The sequence below is a fragment of the Cryptomeria japonica genome, chromosome 4 (assembly GCF_030272615.1).
Source record: "Cryptomeria japonica chromosome 4, Sugi_1.0, whole genome shotgun sequence".
NCBI lineage: Eukaryota > Viridiplantae > Streptophyta > Pinopsida > Cupressales > Cupressaceae > Cryptomeria > Cryptomeria japonica.
Genome location: NC_081408.1, coordinates 424,709,381 through 424,727,921, shown reverse-complemented (window position 1 = coordinate 424,727,921; position 18,541 = coordinate 424,709,381). Strand labels below are relative to the sequence as shown.

Here is an 18,541-nt window from a genome sequence, read left to right as displayed (position 1 = left end):
AGATAGTCAATTATCTATATACACATTAAATTTAATTAATTGATTATAAATATAATAATCAAACATTTGATTTATTTAATCAACTAATAACACAAAATGAGGAGCATTACATCGTGAACAATTGTCCACCCAATTAAACTTTTATTAAATTTTCATTAATAATCACATCGAAGGCGTATTACACTCACATAATGGATGCACAAATATGTGTCACTAAAAACTAGAAACATTAAATTTGATGTGTTTGTGACACTTTGAAATAAAAAATAAAAAATAAATAAAATAAACAAAACAAAACATTTTATTTATTTTCTCCTCTCAATTATCACTCCTATGAGTTTACCTATTAATTAATTATGTCTATTTCCACATACTAACATCATAAAGATATGATTATAGAAGGTATTTAGATAGCAACGGGCATGGTATTCTCTATTCATATGTAAAAACCATTTTTGGATTAATATAAAAGGAAGCTGGCCCTATTCAACTATTAATTTAGCAAAAAAATAATAATATTAATTACAATATCATAATCTAATATTAATTATAATATAATAATTATTATTTTTTAAGTGAAAAAATGATATTAATAACAGTTTATATATATAATTGATAGGGTGGGGGCCAGAGCTTATCAATTCCAAAAATTCCTTTTCCAATAATTAAAAATTTAAATGAAATGAAAACATTCTAGCTGTTCAAAATAAGCAGAAAACACACTTAAACAGCCACAAAAAAAAACATGAGATAACATCATCTACCTCTAGCCTAGCCTTCCCAAGCAGAGCCAAATTAAAATGCTCCCATTTATCCCTCCATGCGTGTATAATGGAGACTTTTCTGCTATTTTGTTTACACCCTGGTCCAGGGCAAAGTTAATCATGCTTCCAGCCCAAGACAGACTGCATTAGTCGAATTCGTTGCAAGAGAGAAGGCAGTATTCTATGACGATTCTTGCTAGAAGCGCTCGTGATATGTATCGATATGGCACAAGGAAGAAAATGGAGAAAAATGTTTCGGTCAGACATGGAAGCAAACTTCCAAGATTCTGCAAGCCCTTCGCCCTGGTCAAGAGAAACGCACTCTGATTGGTTCGACAAAATGGGAAGCTTTCAATCAGGGCGACGGCTCTTCTACACATTCGTCCGCTAAGTTTTCAAATGGAAGCTGCAATTTTTCGCTGAGAGTTCCGCGAGTTTTAGCGAGTTCTATCTAGGCAAATTTTTGTTGAGAACTGGGCAACTCGCGAGTCTCTTCGATTTGCAAGGTCCGTGAGTTTTGAAACTGTTAAACCCATCATCAATATCAAATATCATATCAAACATGTACAGGTAAACGGCCCACATTGCACTGATGAGATGCTTTTAAGTGCTATAAAGCTACTTCGACTCAAACTGTCTAATGAATACTTCAGATGAGTTTACGAGATCATTAGTGCAGCTTCTGTGCGGCTGTTTAATTTATTTTTGGTTAGCAGCCGCTGTTCAAAATATTTAGGAATTATATGTGAAATTGGTGCTCATGAATCTTTAATTTTTTTCGTATCTTTAAGCAGTCATTTTAAATATGTATTCATGGTATTAATAATAACTTTTGCAGTGAAATTTTGAAAAAACATTACAGACAAATATTTTTTTTAAAAGAAATTTGTGAAACCATGTATTAAAATAGGAAAAGATTTCAAATCATCCTTTTTCCATAATTAAAAGTTTGTATGAGAATACTTCCGACTGCTTAAATTTAATCATAAAACACATATAAAGCAAACTGCATCACTCAGCATCTCCATGAGTACTTGATTCCTGGATTTGTTTGGTAGCCAATGGTTATTATATTACTGAAGAGATCTCCATTCATTAAGGCAGGTTAACAAAACTAAAGCATTTGACAAAACTCAAAGGTGGCGCGATTCTCGTAACTCACTAATAGTCATTTACCAAAGAAGCTTTTGTACATGTAACTCTTTCTAGAACCAAACTCAAAGCTCTCTTAGTACATGCCCTTTTTCAAAGTTTTTACCTTCTGCACCAGAAACGCTATTGCCGGGAAAAGTAGTGAGAAATTTCCCTAGTTCTCTCGAAATTAAACCTTTGCACGATAGAAGGGACATGGAAAGTTGAAACATTCTGTTAAAAAATCTAGAAAGAGATATTCATATGAACAAATCTAGTTCTAATTTACAAATAACTTGAAAGCTATGGTCAGAGCATTAACATAGAAAAATACTGTTCGAAGTCTTGATCAATTGTTAGGGGTCTTGAATCCCTATGCTCCTCTGCACAAGGAAAGAATATTGGAGATTAATATCTAAAAAGTAATTGTCGATATAATAACTAGCAACACAGAATGATGGTCCAAATATTGAATTGGACTAGAAAATACAATAACTTGCATACATTTACAAATATCCCAAAAAAAATAGAATAAAAGAGCTTTACCTTTCTTATGGCTTACACGTCCAGAAGAAAGAACATATGCTGGCAATGTCTCAGTGATGTCAGCACTAATTTCGTTGCTTAGGGTCTCTCTTTCTGAATACGTTTCATCATTAGCATCTAGTTCTTTATATGTTTCATTTGATGTGATTGAACCCCCAATGTCCCTGCGTGGAGAAGAGATGCCCATTGAATGGCAAACTAGAGAATTTTGACTACTTCCATATTCAACTGGGGAACTATTGTCAGTTGATGCTAATAACTGGTACTCTGCCCTTATGTGGCTACCCTTTGTACTTCCAGAACCAAATTCCCATGTGCCGCTTGTTGTATTAACAGACTTGTGCCTTTTACCGATGGCAGGCTTGATTGTAGAGTCTAAAGAGCCTACAGAATTTGTTTCAGCTGTATCTATTGCCAGTAAATTTACATCATTTTCCTCTGCTCCCAATGTACCATCTTTGGAAAGACATCTATTAAACTGATCATGTTCCAAATATGATTGTTGAGCATATAGTTTATCCTCTTTGTCTGTGCAATCTTTTAAATTCACATGCAGACAATCCAAATCTGTGGGTGTTCTCTTTTTAGTTGCGTTTCTGCCTAATGAACACATAGAATGCTCAGAAAGCTCTGGTCCAACAAAGGTTGTAGAAGCGTGTGGAGAACTGCAAGATTCGTTACTAGGAATGTTACAAGATTGATTGACAGTAGGTTGACATAATTGATTGTAACTACATGAAGCATCACAGGCTGTATGCTTGGGTAATTCAGAAATGCAAGAATATCCCGTTGAACAAGATACTGGTCTTTCATCTGCAGGATCCAAATTGAACTGTAGTAAAGAACTAGATTTTGCACCATTTCCATCCTTTTTTTCTCTGATAATGCTGTATCTAACGCTGCCAGACCTTTTAATATCTGCATTAGTATCTAATTTTCCTTCATTTGATGCCAACACAGTGCTCTCATTCACAAAAGTGACTTCCGACACAGCAGAATCAGTTTCAGGCAGTGTGACAAAGTCCAAACTTCTCGAGGAATCATTGCACACACTACAAGCATCAAGCAAAGGGCATTCTCTCTCAGAATCGCCTAGCTTTGTGTTGAACTTGTATTTTGGTAATGGTAAGTTTAATTGCTCTTCCAACTTGCGCTTCTTACTTAATTCTCTGCAAATGAAATTGACCGGTTTGTCCTGATGCCTGAAAAGCAATGAGGAAATGAGCAAAATGCAATAATCCTATGATAATCAAGGATAATTAATAACATATGTATATGAGTAGTACATCTTAAGTTCTTAACGGAAGAATAGGCAGTAAGAAGGAATAACATTCATGCACAGATTAATCAGCAGTGTGCTCTTCTTATCATGGTAGATGACACTAATAATTTAAGTAACTTTATTCATTGGATAAAGTAAGTTACACAGATTTGGAAAGCAGTCAAATTTTAGACAAACAACATATATTATATCCTGTGTTCCATGGGGACACATCCCCAACCCCCACGACATTTCCAAGACATCCGGAGAGCTGTGAACGTCCCCTGGCCATCCCTATTTTCTTCCATATCTGCAAGATGCCCCAAAACAGCAGAAATAGATAGGAAACATCTACAAAACACGTCTGATACATTCCTTGAGCATCCCAGGGATGTCCAAGCATTCCAAATTGGAAAAGGGGCAATTTCAGTTGTTTTAAAAATGAAAATTGAAATTAATGAAAAAAAAAGTTTTAAAAAGCACATAGAGGTCTCACAGGGCCTCCCATGCCCCCTTCTCCAACCCTAGATGCCTAAAAAGTAAAATATAAACTGAGTTACCGGGTTCGGCCCCCTAGACCCCTGGTACTGGTCCGGTACGGTCCTGGTTCGGGGTTCGGGTCCGGTTCGCTTGTGGTTCGGATAGGGTTCGTGGTTCACAAGCTTGGTTCAAACCAGGGCGAACCCAAGAGGACCCAGGTCGAACCCAAGAGGACCCAAGTCAAACCCAGGGGTTTGACAGCCCAAAAATGGATTTTTTTTTGCAAAATTTAATTTTTTTTGAAATCCACCACATAAAAAATTAAAATGACCCTAAAAGTGAGTTTTAAAACATTAACTTGGCTCATTTCACACAAGCAACATGACTACAAGCAAGGGGAAACGAAGATGTGGCATATGGAGCCAAAACATACTGATTTGGATAAATTCACTTCTCAGCTTGTTGCAATTGATGACTCAGATAGCGAGCAAACTTAAAGTGCAAATGCAAGTGTCATTGGCATTGGCATTGATTCATCTAATGTCAATGTCAATGTCAATGATGAGGAGGAGGAGAATGAGGATGACGAATTAGAGAATCCATTTGATGATCAAACTTTAAATTGTTGAAAGTTGAAACAATGATACTTGAATATTTTATCATTTTGATATTAAACTTGATGTATATGATGCTGTTATGGTATGATCATGATGCTATGATTACAAGTTTATGTTGGTTTTGTTGTTTATATGATGCTATGTGACATGCTAATCTTAATTCATGCTTATAGGCTGCATATATATATAATTTACATGTTTTTGTACTAACGAACCCAAACCCCTTTTCAAAATTTTGCCGTACCGGTTCTTCGAACCTGAACCGGCAACCTAGAATATAAACATTTATATTCCTTTGTGCCTGCTGCCGGTTAAGAGGCTTCATGAACCTTCTGCTTTATAATTTTCTCGTTCTGAGTTCCCCAATCAATATCTTGAGGACATTCACACTCAACATAGTCCAATTTCAGCAGCAATGTTTTGGAAGGGATGGACTACAATTTTGAAGACATTTCCGACCATTAAGATAGGCTCTACACTAACAGTCATACTATAACAAACAATTTTACTTTTCTTTTTTTCCTTTCATTCATAAACTTAGGGACTGACTTATGTTTTTCAGTTTGCTCTCACAAAACCACAATTCTATGGCACTATGAGCATGTGAAACATTTCTTTGATCTTTCATCTTCGACAGTAAAAATGAGCAATAGTTATGACAATGAAATGGACAGTAAAGAAGTAAACCCAAGGGAAGTTGAAGACAGTGTTGGGGGTTCCCATTATTCTGAAAATCCAAACACAAGTGCTGGTGCAACACCAACAAACTGTTTTGCATGCCCTTAAACCTCTTCAGAAATTTGCAAAATGCCCTATCAACTCCAAAAAGTTCTTGCTATAATTTGTCACCGTTTTGAGCAATAATCAATTTAAATATGCAAAGGGCAGCAAGCATCGATTGTGTCATATTTGCAAAATCAATTTTCATGGGAGTTATAGTAGAGGTGGACACCATTAATTAGGTGACAGTGGACATGGAATTAGAGTTTGAGGAGATAAAACATTGAAACAATGGATTGAAATGGCAAAATTGGTTTGGGAGAATGTGACAAAAACCACTAGAGTAGTAAATGTGTACCCACACCTGTATTCTAATATATTAGCTAAAGAGAGTCGTGATAGAGGGAAGAGAAAGGCCACTTATATTGCAAGTGGGAAAAAAAACAGTGGTAGGGTTGTTGAATTTGCAACAACATTAACAGACTGATGATTCAATGGCCAAATTTTTATATGCCATTTCATGTGGCAAGATCTCATTATTTCAAATAAAGGTTGAGAAATACAACTGCAATAGAGACTCTTATGCAGCCCCTAGATAACACAAATTGCATATCTCCCTCCTTGACAAACAATATTCGTAATTGAACACATATTGAAGAAGGCGATAAAGCAAATATAGATTAGAAATGGTTAATCCATGGGTCATGGATGGGTGGCTTGATATTTGACATTTGCCGCTCATTAATATCATTGTTATATTTCTTGTTAGTTCATACTTTATTAGAGTTGGAAACCTGAGGATGTTGATTAACAGTTTGGCCATGGAGAAGATTTGGGCCTTCTAATGTTATGCAACTTCTGATAGATCTAGCTTGTGTTTGGGAGTTAACTAATTGATGGTTGGAAGCGCTTACAAACATAATTTTTGCAATCCATGCTATGTACACCCTTTGAACAATGCTTTGAAAAGCATTAGAAAAATTGATTCGGTGAAAAATGGCCAAAGTGAGAAACATACAAATGCTCACTTACATCACTTACATCATTTCAAATTTTTTTAAGAAAGAATTATCTGAATTAGTTGAGACTAGACATCACTTACATCATTTCAAATTTTTTTAAGAAAGAATTATCTGAATTAGTTGAGACTACATATGCTAGCTATTTTATTTTGCTTGAAAGGATATTGTAGGTGCAAGATGCTCTACAATCTATGGTGGTTTGTGGTAAGTGAGAGACGTGGTTGAATCAAAGACAAAATAAGGGAATAAGGTGAGACAAATGGTGCTTGATGACGCTTGGTGGTCTACTATTATGTAAGAAATCTTTATTTAATAGATTTGTACTTTGCTTTTATTTTTATTTTTTACATTAAGATTGTTAAACTTTTTAATTTTTTTAAATGTTGCTTTTAAATATATTTGTTTTATCATCACATGTGGGGGAATCAAGTATGCAGTTACAAACTCTCCTACCCTCGGAGAGATTTATGAGACTTTTGATACCATGCTTGATCAAATGAAGCAAGCAATTCGTGACAAGGATCTTGAATTATAATTCTATGAGGAGCATATTATGCCTATTGTCACAAAGACATGAAACACAATGATCATCCCTCTTCCAATGGCTACCTATGTTCTTAATCCCAAATGGTATGCAGCTAGAGCTGGCTGAGTTCCTCCTTCAGAGGATGATGAGATAATGGAGGGGTTTATGAAGGCCCTTCATAAGATGTATAGTGCTGAGGATGCAAACATATTTCAAGAACAATAGATCTCAAGGTCCTACATTTAGCAAACCAAAGGTTACGACAAATAGAATCAATATTACACAAAAGGAACCATTAGGCTGGTAGACATTTCATGAGAAAGATTTAAATCAAAATCTATTCATGAATGCTTTCCGTTGATGGATGCAATTCTGTGAAAATAGAAGAACAGCTATTAATAAGGCACACCTTCCTATTGATGGACATAAATTTTGAAAACAAAAAAGTAGTCTATATATAAAGTTGCACCCGTAGAAGGAAATTGAAATTTTAATAGCAGATCAGAAAGCAAAAGGCAGAAATTATATTTAGGTGATTGGAATGGCTGGAAATCGCTTAATTTGTGTGCATAAATATTAACTATACATCAATCATCGCATTCTCCTTTCATTGTTTCAAACTTGCAAATTTTGGCTGGTTAGGTTAGCTTCAATGATTAAGACATCAGTACTGCAGGATTTCAGTAACCTACATTTGTCAATAAGAGTTTTCATCGTAACTATAATGATTGTCAATAGGAGTTTTCATCATAACTACAATGACATTTGCCGTTTCATGAGGGTTTTGGGATCAAATTCAACATTTTTCTGGCAGTCTTCATTGGAATTCAGTGATCTAGATTCTATGGTGCAAATCCTCATCTAAAGTTCAACATTTTTTATCAAATTTCACTGTATTAGCAGTGAAACAGCAAACATTTGACTTTGCAAGGGAATTTTGGAACTTATTATCATCATATCAATTTTACAATAGCAGTGTTCAGTGATCTATGGTGATAATCATCATCTAAAGTTAAACAATTTTTATCAAATTTCACTGTATTAGCAGTGAAACAGCAAACATATTGACTAGGCAAGGGAATTTTGGAGCTATTAATCATCATATCAATTTTACAATAGCAGTGTCAAAGTTTGTTTGTAATCAATCAAAACAATACCGACGACTTGTTATCAAACCCTAGGTTTCCAAGATGCAATATCATTTTCAATCTGCGGTGGTTATATGAATTGTTTGAGAAGGGTTGCAAACAAAAACTAACAATTGTTCTCATTAGGAATTATTAATAATAGGAGACGAATGCTGATAAAGAAAAAAAGATTGATACAAAAATGGTTAAGATCAAAGCTATCAAAAACTACAAGGGAACAAATCAGTGAGCAAAAACAAAAGGAATTCACCATACAATTAGAGATGAAATTAATTTACAAGGGTATGGAGGAGTATGAAATTGTGGAGAATGTGGAATTTGGCTCCACTAATCTTCATGCTACAGATTCAGGTCACGAGGATTGTTGTATCATTTGATTTATTTCAAATCCTTCCAAATCAGAAAAAAGAGGGAAGCTTACCTCATTACAGGCAAGTGCAGATGTAACAAGGAGTGAATCAACAACACGGTTTCTTTTTCATTCATCTTGAGGAAATCAGGTTCCCCTCTTCCATATTCAACAGAAAGATTTAAATTATGTGAGGAATGGCAAAGAAGGGCAACAGAAGCTAGGTTGATGATGGCTGCTCAAGCGGAACGACACCTTCAGGAATTTAACGAAAGGTTTGCTCACAGGAATAACGTAAAGCAAAAGTTTAGGCAACATCTCGATGCAGTCCCACATCCTACATGGGAACCTCAAAGGTTTTAAGAGCTTCCTTTGTATTATTAGGTGTAAAATTTTATGTCTTTTCTTAATTTCTTAGTTCTCTTTATTTTAGTTTTGTTTTGACATCTTGGTATTTCTTTTCTTTTCCTTCTCATTTTTTCTCTTTTAATTTCTTTTCTATTTATTTATTACTTATTTATCGAATTTCCTTATATAATTTACTTCTTATTATTTTTAATTTAGTGAATTCTTTTTTCATTTTTCATTATTCATTATTTCTTTTATGTGCACCCTTTCCTTTTTACTTATTACTTTTGTTTATTTTGGCTTTCTCTTTTTTGTCTTTCTTTGCTTTTCCTTTTAGTTCCTTGTTCTTTTCTATTGCTCTTTTCTTTTTTTTTGTTATTGCTTGCTTCTTTGTATTATTAGGTTCTAGTTCTTACTTTTAATTTCTTTCCCTTTATTAATTTCTTGTGTATTGTTTCTTGCTCAGTCTTATTAGCTTTTTAAGAGTTTATCTAGCTTATTATTTTTCTCAGTTACCAGTTCTTGCCTAAACTGGCTGGGTCCTGGTCCTGGTCCCTGCCCGGTTCTGGTCCCAGCCTGGTTCGCCCTAGGTCCCACCCGAGTCCTGCCCAGGCGGCTGGGTTCCCTGTGGGTCCTGCGTACAGGATCCACAGGGAACCCAGCCGCCTGGGCAGGACCCGGGTGGGACCCAGGGCGAACCCAGGAGGACCCAGGTGAACCCAAGAGGACCCGGGTGAACCCAAGCCCGTGGGTTCCCAAAAACGGGGCCCACGGGTTAGAAAGCAATTAAAAACAATTAAAAAACAATTTTTTTAATCTTATTTTTACATCTAAACCCTAATCCGCCCCTCTATGATGCATTTCATGCATCAAAACATGCATTCAACCTATTCTACTTGCATTTATCTGTTATCATTTATGTATCATTGTATGGGAAAGTTACATTGTATGTTTCATATTTGTATGTTTGAACTGTGAACATATATAATTTTGATGTTTGAAGTTTGAACATATATATATATATATATATTAAAAAAAATTAAAATATATATATGTGTATAGACGAACCTGCACCTGTACCAAAAAAAAAAAAAAAATTTGCCGAATCCGAACCGGAACCGGTAACTTAGTTATTTTTATTTCTTTTATTCTCTTTTGGTTTTCTATTCATTTTTGGTTAGCTCTTTTTTTTATTTAGATTTTGCTTGGCTTGTCTATCAATTAAGTTTTTCTATTTTTTTTAGATTTTGGTTGGCTTGTCTATTAGTTTTTTTTTTTAAATTTTTTTTTTCGATTTTGGTTGGCTCGTCTATTTTTTATTTATTTTTTTAATGTTGCTTAGCTCCTCTTTTGCTAGTTATTTGTTTATTTCTATTCATTTATTGCTATTTGAGGGGTTAATTTATGTATTTACTATTGTTATTTTAATTTAGTATTTTATTGTGTTGTTTTTTAGTATTATTCTTTTATTTTTCATTACTTCTTGCTCTTTCTATTTTCTCATTTTTATCCATTGTTTAAATTTTTGCTTCAAGTGTCTATCCTTATTTGGAGTGCAAACCCTCCTTGAACCTACTCTAACAGTCCATCTTTCTTCTCCATGAGCTTTCTATCATCCATGATGATGGATCACAAAGTGTGATCCGAAACATTGATGCAAATAATTATACACATTCTAATCCAGAAACAAGAACAACAACCTCAAAGGTGACGACAAGGCAATCAGTCTTGGGTTTGCAAATTGGATTGATTGATCCTTTCATCCACCAAGGACCAAGGAAGATTAGTCTACTTTAATATCATCAAGGAAGAAAAAGGTAAGCATCCCAATCATTCATACATAGTGCAGAAATATAAAGCTCCTATGTCTAACATTTTAGATAAGTGAGCAGGAAGGTAAGCATTGGCAAAAAGCGTCATATTGGTTCTTGCGAAGAGTCAACCAGTAACCGATCCAAAATTCACTTGCACCACAGTTTGGGCTTATAAAAATCAAATGGCAGTGATACTTCATAGATCATACTAATATGATCACAACCAGCCAATGTCATGAGGCCAAAACGTCCAAGAGAAATTGGGACTCTAGGATACTTGATAAAACAAAGGCACAACTTCATCTTGCTCCTACAGCTGATTTTGAACAACACAAATTTCTTTTAGGCAACCATCAACTTATCATGCTTGTGTTGATACAGGAAATGAACAGTCCATTGATATACCAAAGCTGGAAAGAGATAGTTATTTCTATCCTACAGGAGCACAGCCAAACCTCATAGAGTTGTGTATGACCAGCAATCAGAGAAAGGTAACCCAGGAGAGTGGTTCTTCAAAGACTCTTTCAGGGAAAGGCCTCATTGGGATGTTCTCACTGATCAGAAATTGAGGAATGTTGGAAGAAATGACACATGCAAAGAAACATCCATCTTGTCCACAGGTATTGAACAACTTTTTAGCAAGTGAGCATCAATTGCAAAGGTTGCAACTCCTTTCTTTGCAAGAGGATACATTGGAACAATTGCAATGGGTTTTCGTTTCATGGATGGACAAACAAAGTGTAGAATTTCTAATTGCCTGGATTGGCAGAACATACGTACTTCTCTCCATGTTGGTAGGGCATTGATGAACATTTTAGCTAAGTGTGTAGAATTTCTAATTGCCTGGATTGGCAGAACATACATACTTCTCTCCATGTTGGTAGGGCATTGATGAACATTTTAGCTAAGTCAGTACAAGTGGTTGAAAGGTATTTTGAGGCAACAGAACAGGGTTTGCACGGTATGGTACTGTATACAAATGGCATCAACCTTATTATGGCATTGAAGAACTGCCTTAGTAGACAAGTTGAGGAAAGCATAGTAACAATAACTGTTCAAGGATATCATCGTAGTATAGACTCCAGCATAACTAAGACAGATGGAGAAGCATCACCTAGTGTAGAGTTTCAATTCCTAAATAAATCGAAGTAGCACAACAGAAGCTAACTACATCACAAGGAGCATTAAGGATTGGGAATTGCAAATCTCCAAGGTTGCTTGGGATCTAGGCAACTCTAGAAAAACTCAGTCAAGTGGAGAAAAGTCTTGGGCAAACTATAATGCCCCTTTTTTTCAAAGTGAGCCATCCATTTTTGTTTAACCGCCACCAAGAAAAGGCGATTGTGGTTTATTTTTAGTAGCTCATATTATATCCACCACTAAAGGAAAATAGTGGATGTCAAGTGTCGGTTTGAAGAAAGGCAAATCACTACTTTTCTTAAACCGCTGCAAGAGATTAAGAAAATCATGAAATTATACAGAGTCACAGAAGGGAGTAACTTAGTCGCTACCAAGGATTAACTTTTTCACCTATAAAGAGGAACAGAAGGAGATGCTGTCAAAATACATTGCCACTATGGGACAAATGAGATTCCAAAAAGAGATTAATTAATATTATAAAATGAAAATTATATTTAAAGTTAAAGTTTATTTTTAATAATAAGGGGCATGCTAAGAGTTGTGTCTATTAAACGAAAAAGGTATTCAAGACAGACCAAGCAATGGAGAAGGGATCATTAAGAAGACATTTTATTGTTTTCTTTATAATCTTTGTGGAGCATGGAACTACAGTTCAATTAACCTGACCAAACCCCTCTAGGTCTGGGATTGGAGGGCAAAAACCCAAAATTCCATAGAGTGATTTCACACAGAAATTATATATGCGTGTGTGTGTAATATATATATGTGTGTGTGTGTGTGTGTGTGTGCACACACACACACACACATATACATGTATATGTGTATGTGTGTATATATATATATATATGTGTTGGTTGAAAATTTTGTACACCTGGGGGATGTGCAAAATTGTGGTTTCAGCCACAGTGTGTGAGTATGATACTCTCCTAATTAAGGAAAGGCTCCCCCTATCTATAAACTATTCTTAAACTAAAAATGGATTTAACAACACTCTTTCCTCTTCTTTCAAGAAAAACTATATCCTTTTCTTTTCACAGAAAAGTGGTAGCAATTGAAAATAACAATAGCAACAACTTATAAAACAAAGTGAGAGAAACGAAATGAAGTTTCCTGAAAGCACAAAGACTTCCATCACTTGCTCAAAGTCTTGAATATGTAAAATCTTATCTACCCTTTTCTATATTAATGATAACAAGAACAAAGTATGGCAACACAAAGTCTGAAATATCTTATTCTTCTCTACATAAAACAGCAAGAATTAGCGTGAGCTCAAAGTCTCCCAACTATTCCTTATCACAAAATCTACTTCTATTTTTTTTTAAGAATGAGTGTAGACACAAAGTCTTGCAGCTTCTCTCAACAGAAAATCTACTCTAATGGATATTAATCTCCAATACTTGCAACACAAAGTCTGCAAATCAAATTTGATTAAGCTCTTATAGAAACACTAGCAAGAAAGATAATATTGAACACAAACTCAAAATATCTAGCACAAAGTCTCTATCCTTGAGCAATCTTCTTCTATTTCTTTCAACTTCGATTTACACATAAAAAGCACAAAGTCTTTCTTGTTGTAAATTTAGCAGAGTTTACTTGCTTGCTTTCCAAAAGATAAAAGATTCAATAGACTCCCTCAAGTATTTATAGGAGAGGAGTCTTGAGAAAGGTGGGAGGATCTTAACTCGAGAAATTCTCTCAACCACCATGACTTATTCAACTACTAACTAAGACTTATTCAAAATTACAAGTCCTATTCTAAATTGACTTGTAATCAGCCTACTTGTAATTACAAAAATGCAAGTAATGACTTAACTTGAAATTTACAAAATTGCTTTTATAAGTAAGCTTGTCAAAAGGGAAACTACAATACTGAAATTACAAATTTGAAATTACAACTGTGTGTTGAAAAACACTTATGTTGCAGCATGTTTGGCCATGAATCCTTCGAACTTTTGGATGATCATTTGCAGTTCATTAGGATTCGGTTTGTGAGTATTCTTCGCAACGATCGTGGTTTTTACAATAACATCACTGCAACGAAGGATTGTAATGTTGTTCTTCTCAAGAGAAGACTGGATTTCCTACAAGAAGATTTGGTATTTCACCAAAGCTTGAATCGATACAACTAAAAATTGTTCATTCCTCCATTCATGATGATCTTCATCTGCAGATCTAAGAAAACTTCTTCTGGCAACAATTCTCCATTCTGATCCATAATATTACAAGAAGCTTTCTCACAATGAGAAACAACATCTTGTAACACTTCAGTGCGCAATTTCATGGCATCATCAATATCCTCAATGAGTGACTTGAGAACAAGGACTCTATTCTATAAGAGTTCTTCAAATTCTAGATACATGACTTTGGAAGGAATAATGTCATGTTCTTGAAGAACGTTCAACTTTTCTTGAGGCATCTTGTGCCAAACCATCAAATTGCCTTCAACTCTTTCCAGGTAATATTTGAAAACCTGAGAAGCCTAGTTCAATTTTTCTTCAATGGTCTCCAACTTGACCATTATTTGGAACACATCTTTCAACACTTGGGTACATAGATCATGAAGCTGATCTACCCAAGAATCCAACGCTTGTACCTTTTGAGCAGCTCTTTCAACTCCTTGGACTGATTCTTTCGCATTTGACGAAGTTGAAGGGATGTTCCCTTCATTAGAAGACTTGGTGATCTTTTGGATTGCTGCAACAAGTTGCACATTTTCCTCTTCTATCTTATCCTTCTTCACTAGAAATTTATCATACCGCTGCACCAATGAGGCTACCGAATGTTGAGCATCATGCTTGACTACTTCATGTGTTTGTTCGCCCAACTCCACCTTCGTGATTCTGTAATCTGCAACTTGCATCTCTTCCTGTGGCTTGTCTACAATTGGTTCAACAATTTCAGCCACCTGCATTCTGTTACTATCCATTGTTACCCTTGAAATCATCTTAGCTCTTTTGGCAACCTTGGGTTTTGATTGCTTGAGATGCTAGAAATCAAAGGTGTCAAGAGAGATTTCATGCATCTTTCTTTTAGGAGTAAAGGAACTAAGCCATGGAGGTAAAGCCATCAATTCTCCTTGAGCAACAGCTGAAAGTGAGGGAGAAGTAATTTTTGTTCCAATGATAGTCGTCATCTTGGGAGAAGTTACTGTTTGAACAGCAATTATAGACTGCTCATTAACCAAAGGACCTGACAACTGCATCATGAACTCATCAAAACTAGAAGCAGAAATATCAGTCTCTGACAAAGGGCCATACGCAGGATCATCCTCAAAGATATTCATCAAATTCTCTTGAGGGTGATCAAGAGACGGCTCTGCTGCTGAAATTGAATGACCGTCTGAGGAGATTCACCCGCTGAAACAGGAACAATATGAGCAGTGGAGAAAGCATCCACATTCGCATCAAGAGAAGACATAGGTAATTCTAAAGGAATCTGAGGGGGAACTTCATGAGGTGACTTTGAAATGGGTATCTCGAGAGCATTATCTAATTCTTCTGGATCTTCAGAATCGATCACATGAATATAAAGCTGAGGCTTTTCTTTCCCTCGAACTGTCACTTCTTCAGGAGGTAGTACCATTGCTCTGCTAACTTTTAACTTGATTCTTGTGCATGAAGATGATGCACCTTCCTTATTATCTATTTTGATTTCAGACTTGAGTCCGACAAGTCCTGTAGAATCATCTTCCTTTCCAATCTTGATCTTGATGAGTCTAACATCGTTGCTCTTGAGCCAAGTATTGGTGTTAGCTAAGATAGGTTGAAATCTATCAAGAATGGAAGTGCATTCCTTATGTGACCATTGAATTGATGGAAGTGGTGCTTCATCAACTCTCTTTTTAACATATTCAGGACCAAGTACCTCTCCATCATCAATAATTCCTTCAGAAATGTTCACCAAGTTCAAGTAAACAATCTGCTCAAGAGTGAATCTGCAATAATCCATCTTACGAACCTTCTTTTCTGTATGGAGATCAACCCAGATGTCTTCTATCTGATGCACATGCATGAAAGACTTTTTGATCCTCTCCTTCATGCCTCGGTAATCAAAATCTGCTCTTGGCTTGAATCTTTTGAGCTTTATTTCCTGCATTTCAATCTTCATGGCCTTGGCTTTGGTGGATATAATGAGGGAATAATGGCCAACTTTCAATGGGTTATTTGTAGAAATTCTCATTCCAACCTTATACTTAACAGATTGATGTGCATGAACAGCCATGATCTGTCTCCCCAACTCCATAAGAATGATCTTATCAGTTGGATACCTAGGAAGCATATATGGTTGTTCTCTATTACATCCAACTCTCATGTAAGTGAAAGTTGGGAATTGAAGGAATAAGCAGCCATATTCATTCACCTTTTCCCATGCGGCATCTGACACTCTTTTGTTTTTCAATGTCTTGTCAAACAGGCACATATAATGACCAAAGAAGGCATCCTGGACCCTCCTGTAGTGTAATCTGCTGGGTCTCAAAGGCAATTGGTCATAGTAATCCCACACAGGTATAAGCGAGCGATCACCCTTGGTAAAAAGACCAGGGGCTATATAACTAAATATGAGTTCATATAGAACGTCATAGTGGAAGGAACTGCTGCAAGTTGTTCACAAAGGGTATCACTGATGATTTCGCCCCAAGAGATATGTTGAGACTGTCTTATGCGCATGATGAACTTATACATCCATGGTTCAAAAACATTAGAATGTTCCAAACCCATCATCCTGCTAAAAAATGTGATTGTGTCTCCAATCTCCCACTTGAAATCACAACGGTACAACTTATCCCACCGTGTAAAAGCAGCCCATGTCTCACTGATCCATCTATTGATATGGCATTCGCAATATTTCTCTCTTGAAACATAGTACTCAGCTGCACTATCTCTGGAGATTTCTATGTACACAGGTGCTGGTGGTATTCTCAAAACCTTCTCAATAGTGTCTGCATCAAGATGGATTATCACTTCCCCATCATCATTCCTGATAGTTCTTGTCTCTTTGTCAAAATGGCTAGCACAAGCAAGAACGAACTATTGTAATTTTTATCTTTTGGCAATGCAACAAAATTATGCCAAGTTGTATGTGCACTCTAAGACTTTGAGCTTAGATGTAAATCAGATTGCTATCAATAAAAGAGGCAAGCTGTGTTGAGACTTTGTGCCAATTCAAGTTGTTATGTGACGATGTTTTCTGGAGTTGATTGTGATTTTTGTTCTATTGTTCAAGAGGGATTTAAATTCAATCTTGCAGACTTTGAGCTGCTAATTGCATTTGGAGATATAGGTTTGGTTTCAAACTTGGTCTTGCAGACTTTAAGTTGTTTATCACGTTTGAAGCTAGTGTAGAAAGCTCAAGTAAGGAAATAACTTGTAGACTTTGTGCTGCTTTTATTTTTAAGACTTGTGCATGTAAGGTGAAGTGCATCATATAGACAGACTTTGAGTTGTTGTGTTGTACATTGATATTATTTTGAGAAGGTTGATAGGACAGTAGAAGTGCTGAAGACTTTGTGCTTTCATTTCTGTTTTCCTGTTTCAGGGAAGTGACGAAGGTCTTTGTGCCTTATTGGAAACTTTGCTTCCCTTTATGTCCCAAAAATCCTACAAAAAAGTCTCATTTATGTATTTGTTGTTATTTATTTTCAATTGCTATTACTTTTCTGTGAAGAGAAAAGAGTATAGTTTTTCTTGAAAGAAGAACAAAGACCGTTGTTTCACCCATATTAGATTAGGTTAGTTTGTAGATAGGGGGAGCCTGCCCTAAATTAGGAGAGTATCATACTCACACACTATGGTTGAAACCACAATTTTGCACATCCCCCAGGTGTACACCAGCTTGCAGCATTGCCATTAAATGCCTGTAGTGATTGAAGAACCTTTCCGGCAATGGGGAATTGATTTCCTTAGTATTATCAATCCTTCTTCAAGTACAGGTCATTCATATGTTCTCACGGCAACAGATTACTTCACCAAGTGGGTGGAGGCAGTACCAGTGAAACATGCTACCTCGTAGGTAGTGTGTAGATTTCTCAAGGAAAACATAATCTCCAGGTTTCGTGTTCCACACAAGATTGTGACTGATAATGCAGCCACATTCTCTTCTTCTGAGATAACACAATTTTGTTTTGAATATGGTATCTTATTGGCTCATTCATCTAAATATTATCCTCAAGGTAATGGTCAAGCAAAATCAAGTAATAAGAACTTGATCACTATCATACGCAAGCTTGTGGAAGAAAATCAAAGGTCTTGGCATAAGACTCTTTATGATGCTTTATGGGTAGACAGAATTACACCCAAAAGAGCTATTGGTATGTCACCATTTCAGCTTCTTTATGGGACGGATGCAAAAATACCCATCACTTTGGAACTTCTTGCTCTTAAATTGGCTAAAGCGATTGAAGATGAGACTTTTGAAAGTGCTTTAGACAAAAGAATCATGTATCTTTCCCAGCTGGGAAGAGCAAAAGACACAAGTGGTAGACCGAATTGCTCAGCATTAGAAACAAGTCAAAATCCTTTTTGACAAAAAAGCTAAGCAAAGAGGATTTTGAGTTGGTGATCGTGTGTTGCTTTGGGATAAGCGCAGAGAACCTAAAGGCTTGCATGGAAAATTTGATTCTCTATGGCGTGGACCTCTAACCATTCACCGTATTGCTGGAGAAGATAGCTTTATCTT

General features: G+C 35.9%; 1 protein-coding gene across 1 annotated transcript in view; it reads right to left on the bottom strand.

The window, feature by feature from the left end:
• Positions 1 to 1,912: 1,912 nt before the first annotated feature.
• The window catches only part of LOC131030648 (uncharacterized), a 49,778-nt gene continuing 33,149 nt past the window's right edge, over positions 1,913 to 18,541 (bottom strand). The window contains exons 2-3 of the mRNA XM_057961560.2: positions 2,442 to 3,643; positions 1,913 to 2,278 (exon numbers count right to left, since the gene is read on the bottom strand). Of these exons, the coding sequence (XP_057817543.2) occupies positions 2,205 to 2,278; positions 2,442 to 3,643 (1,276 nt within the window). The 3' untranslated portion in view covers positions 1,913 to 2,204. The remainder of the gene's footprint in view (positions 2,279 to 2,441; positions 3,644 to 18,541) is intronic.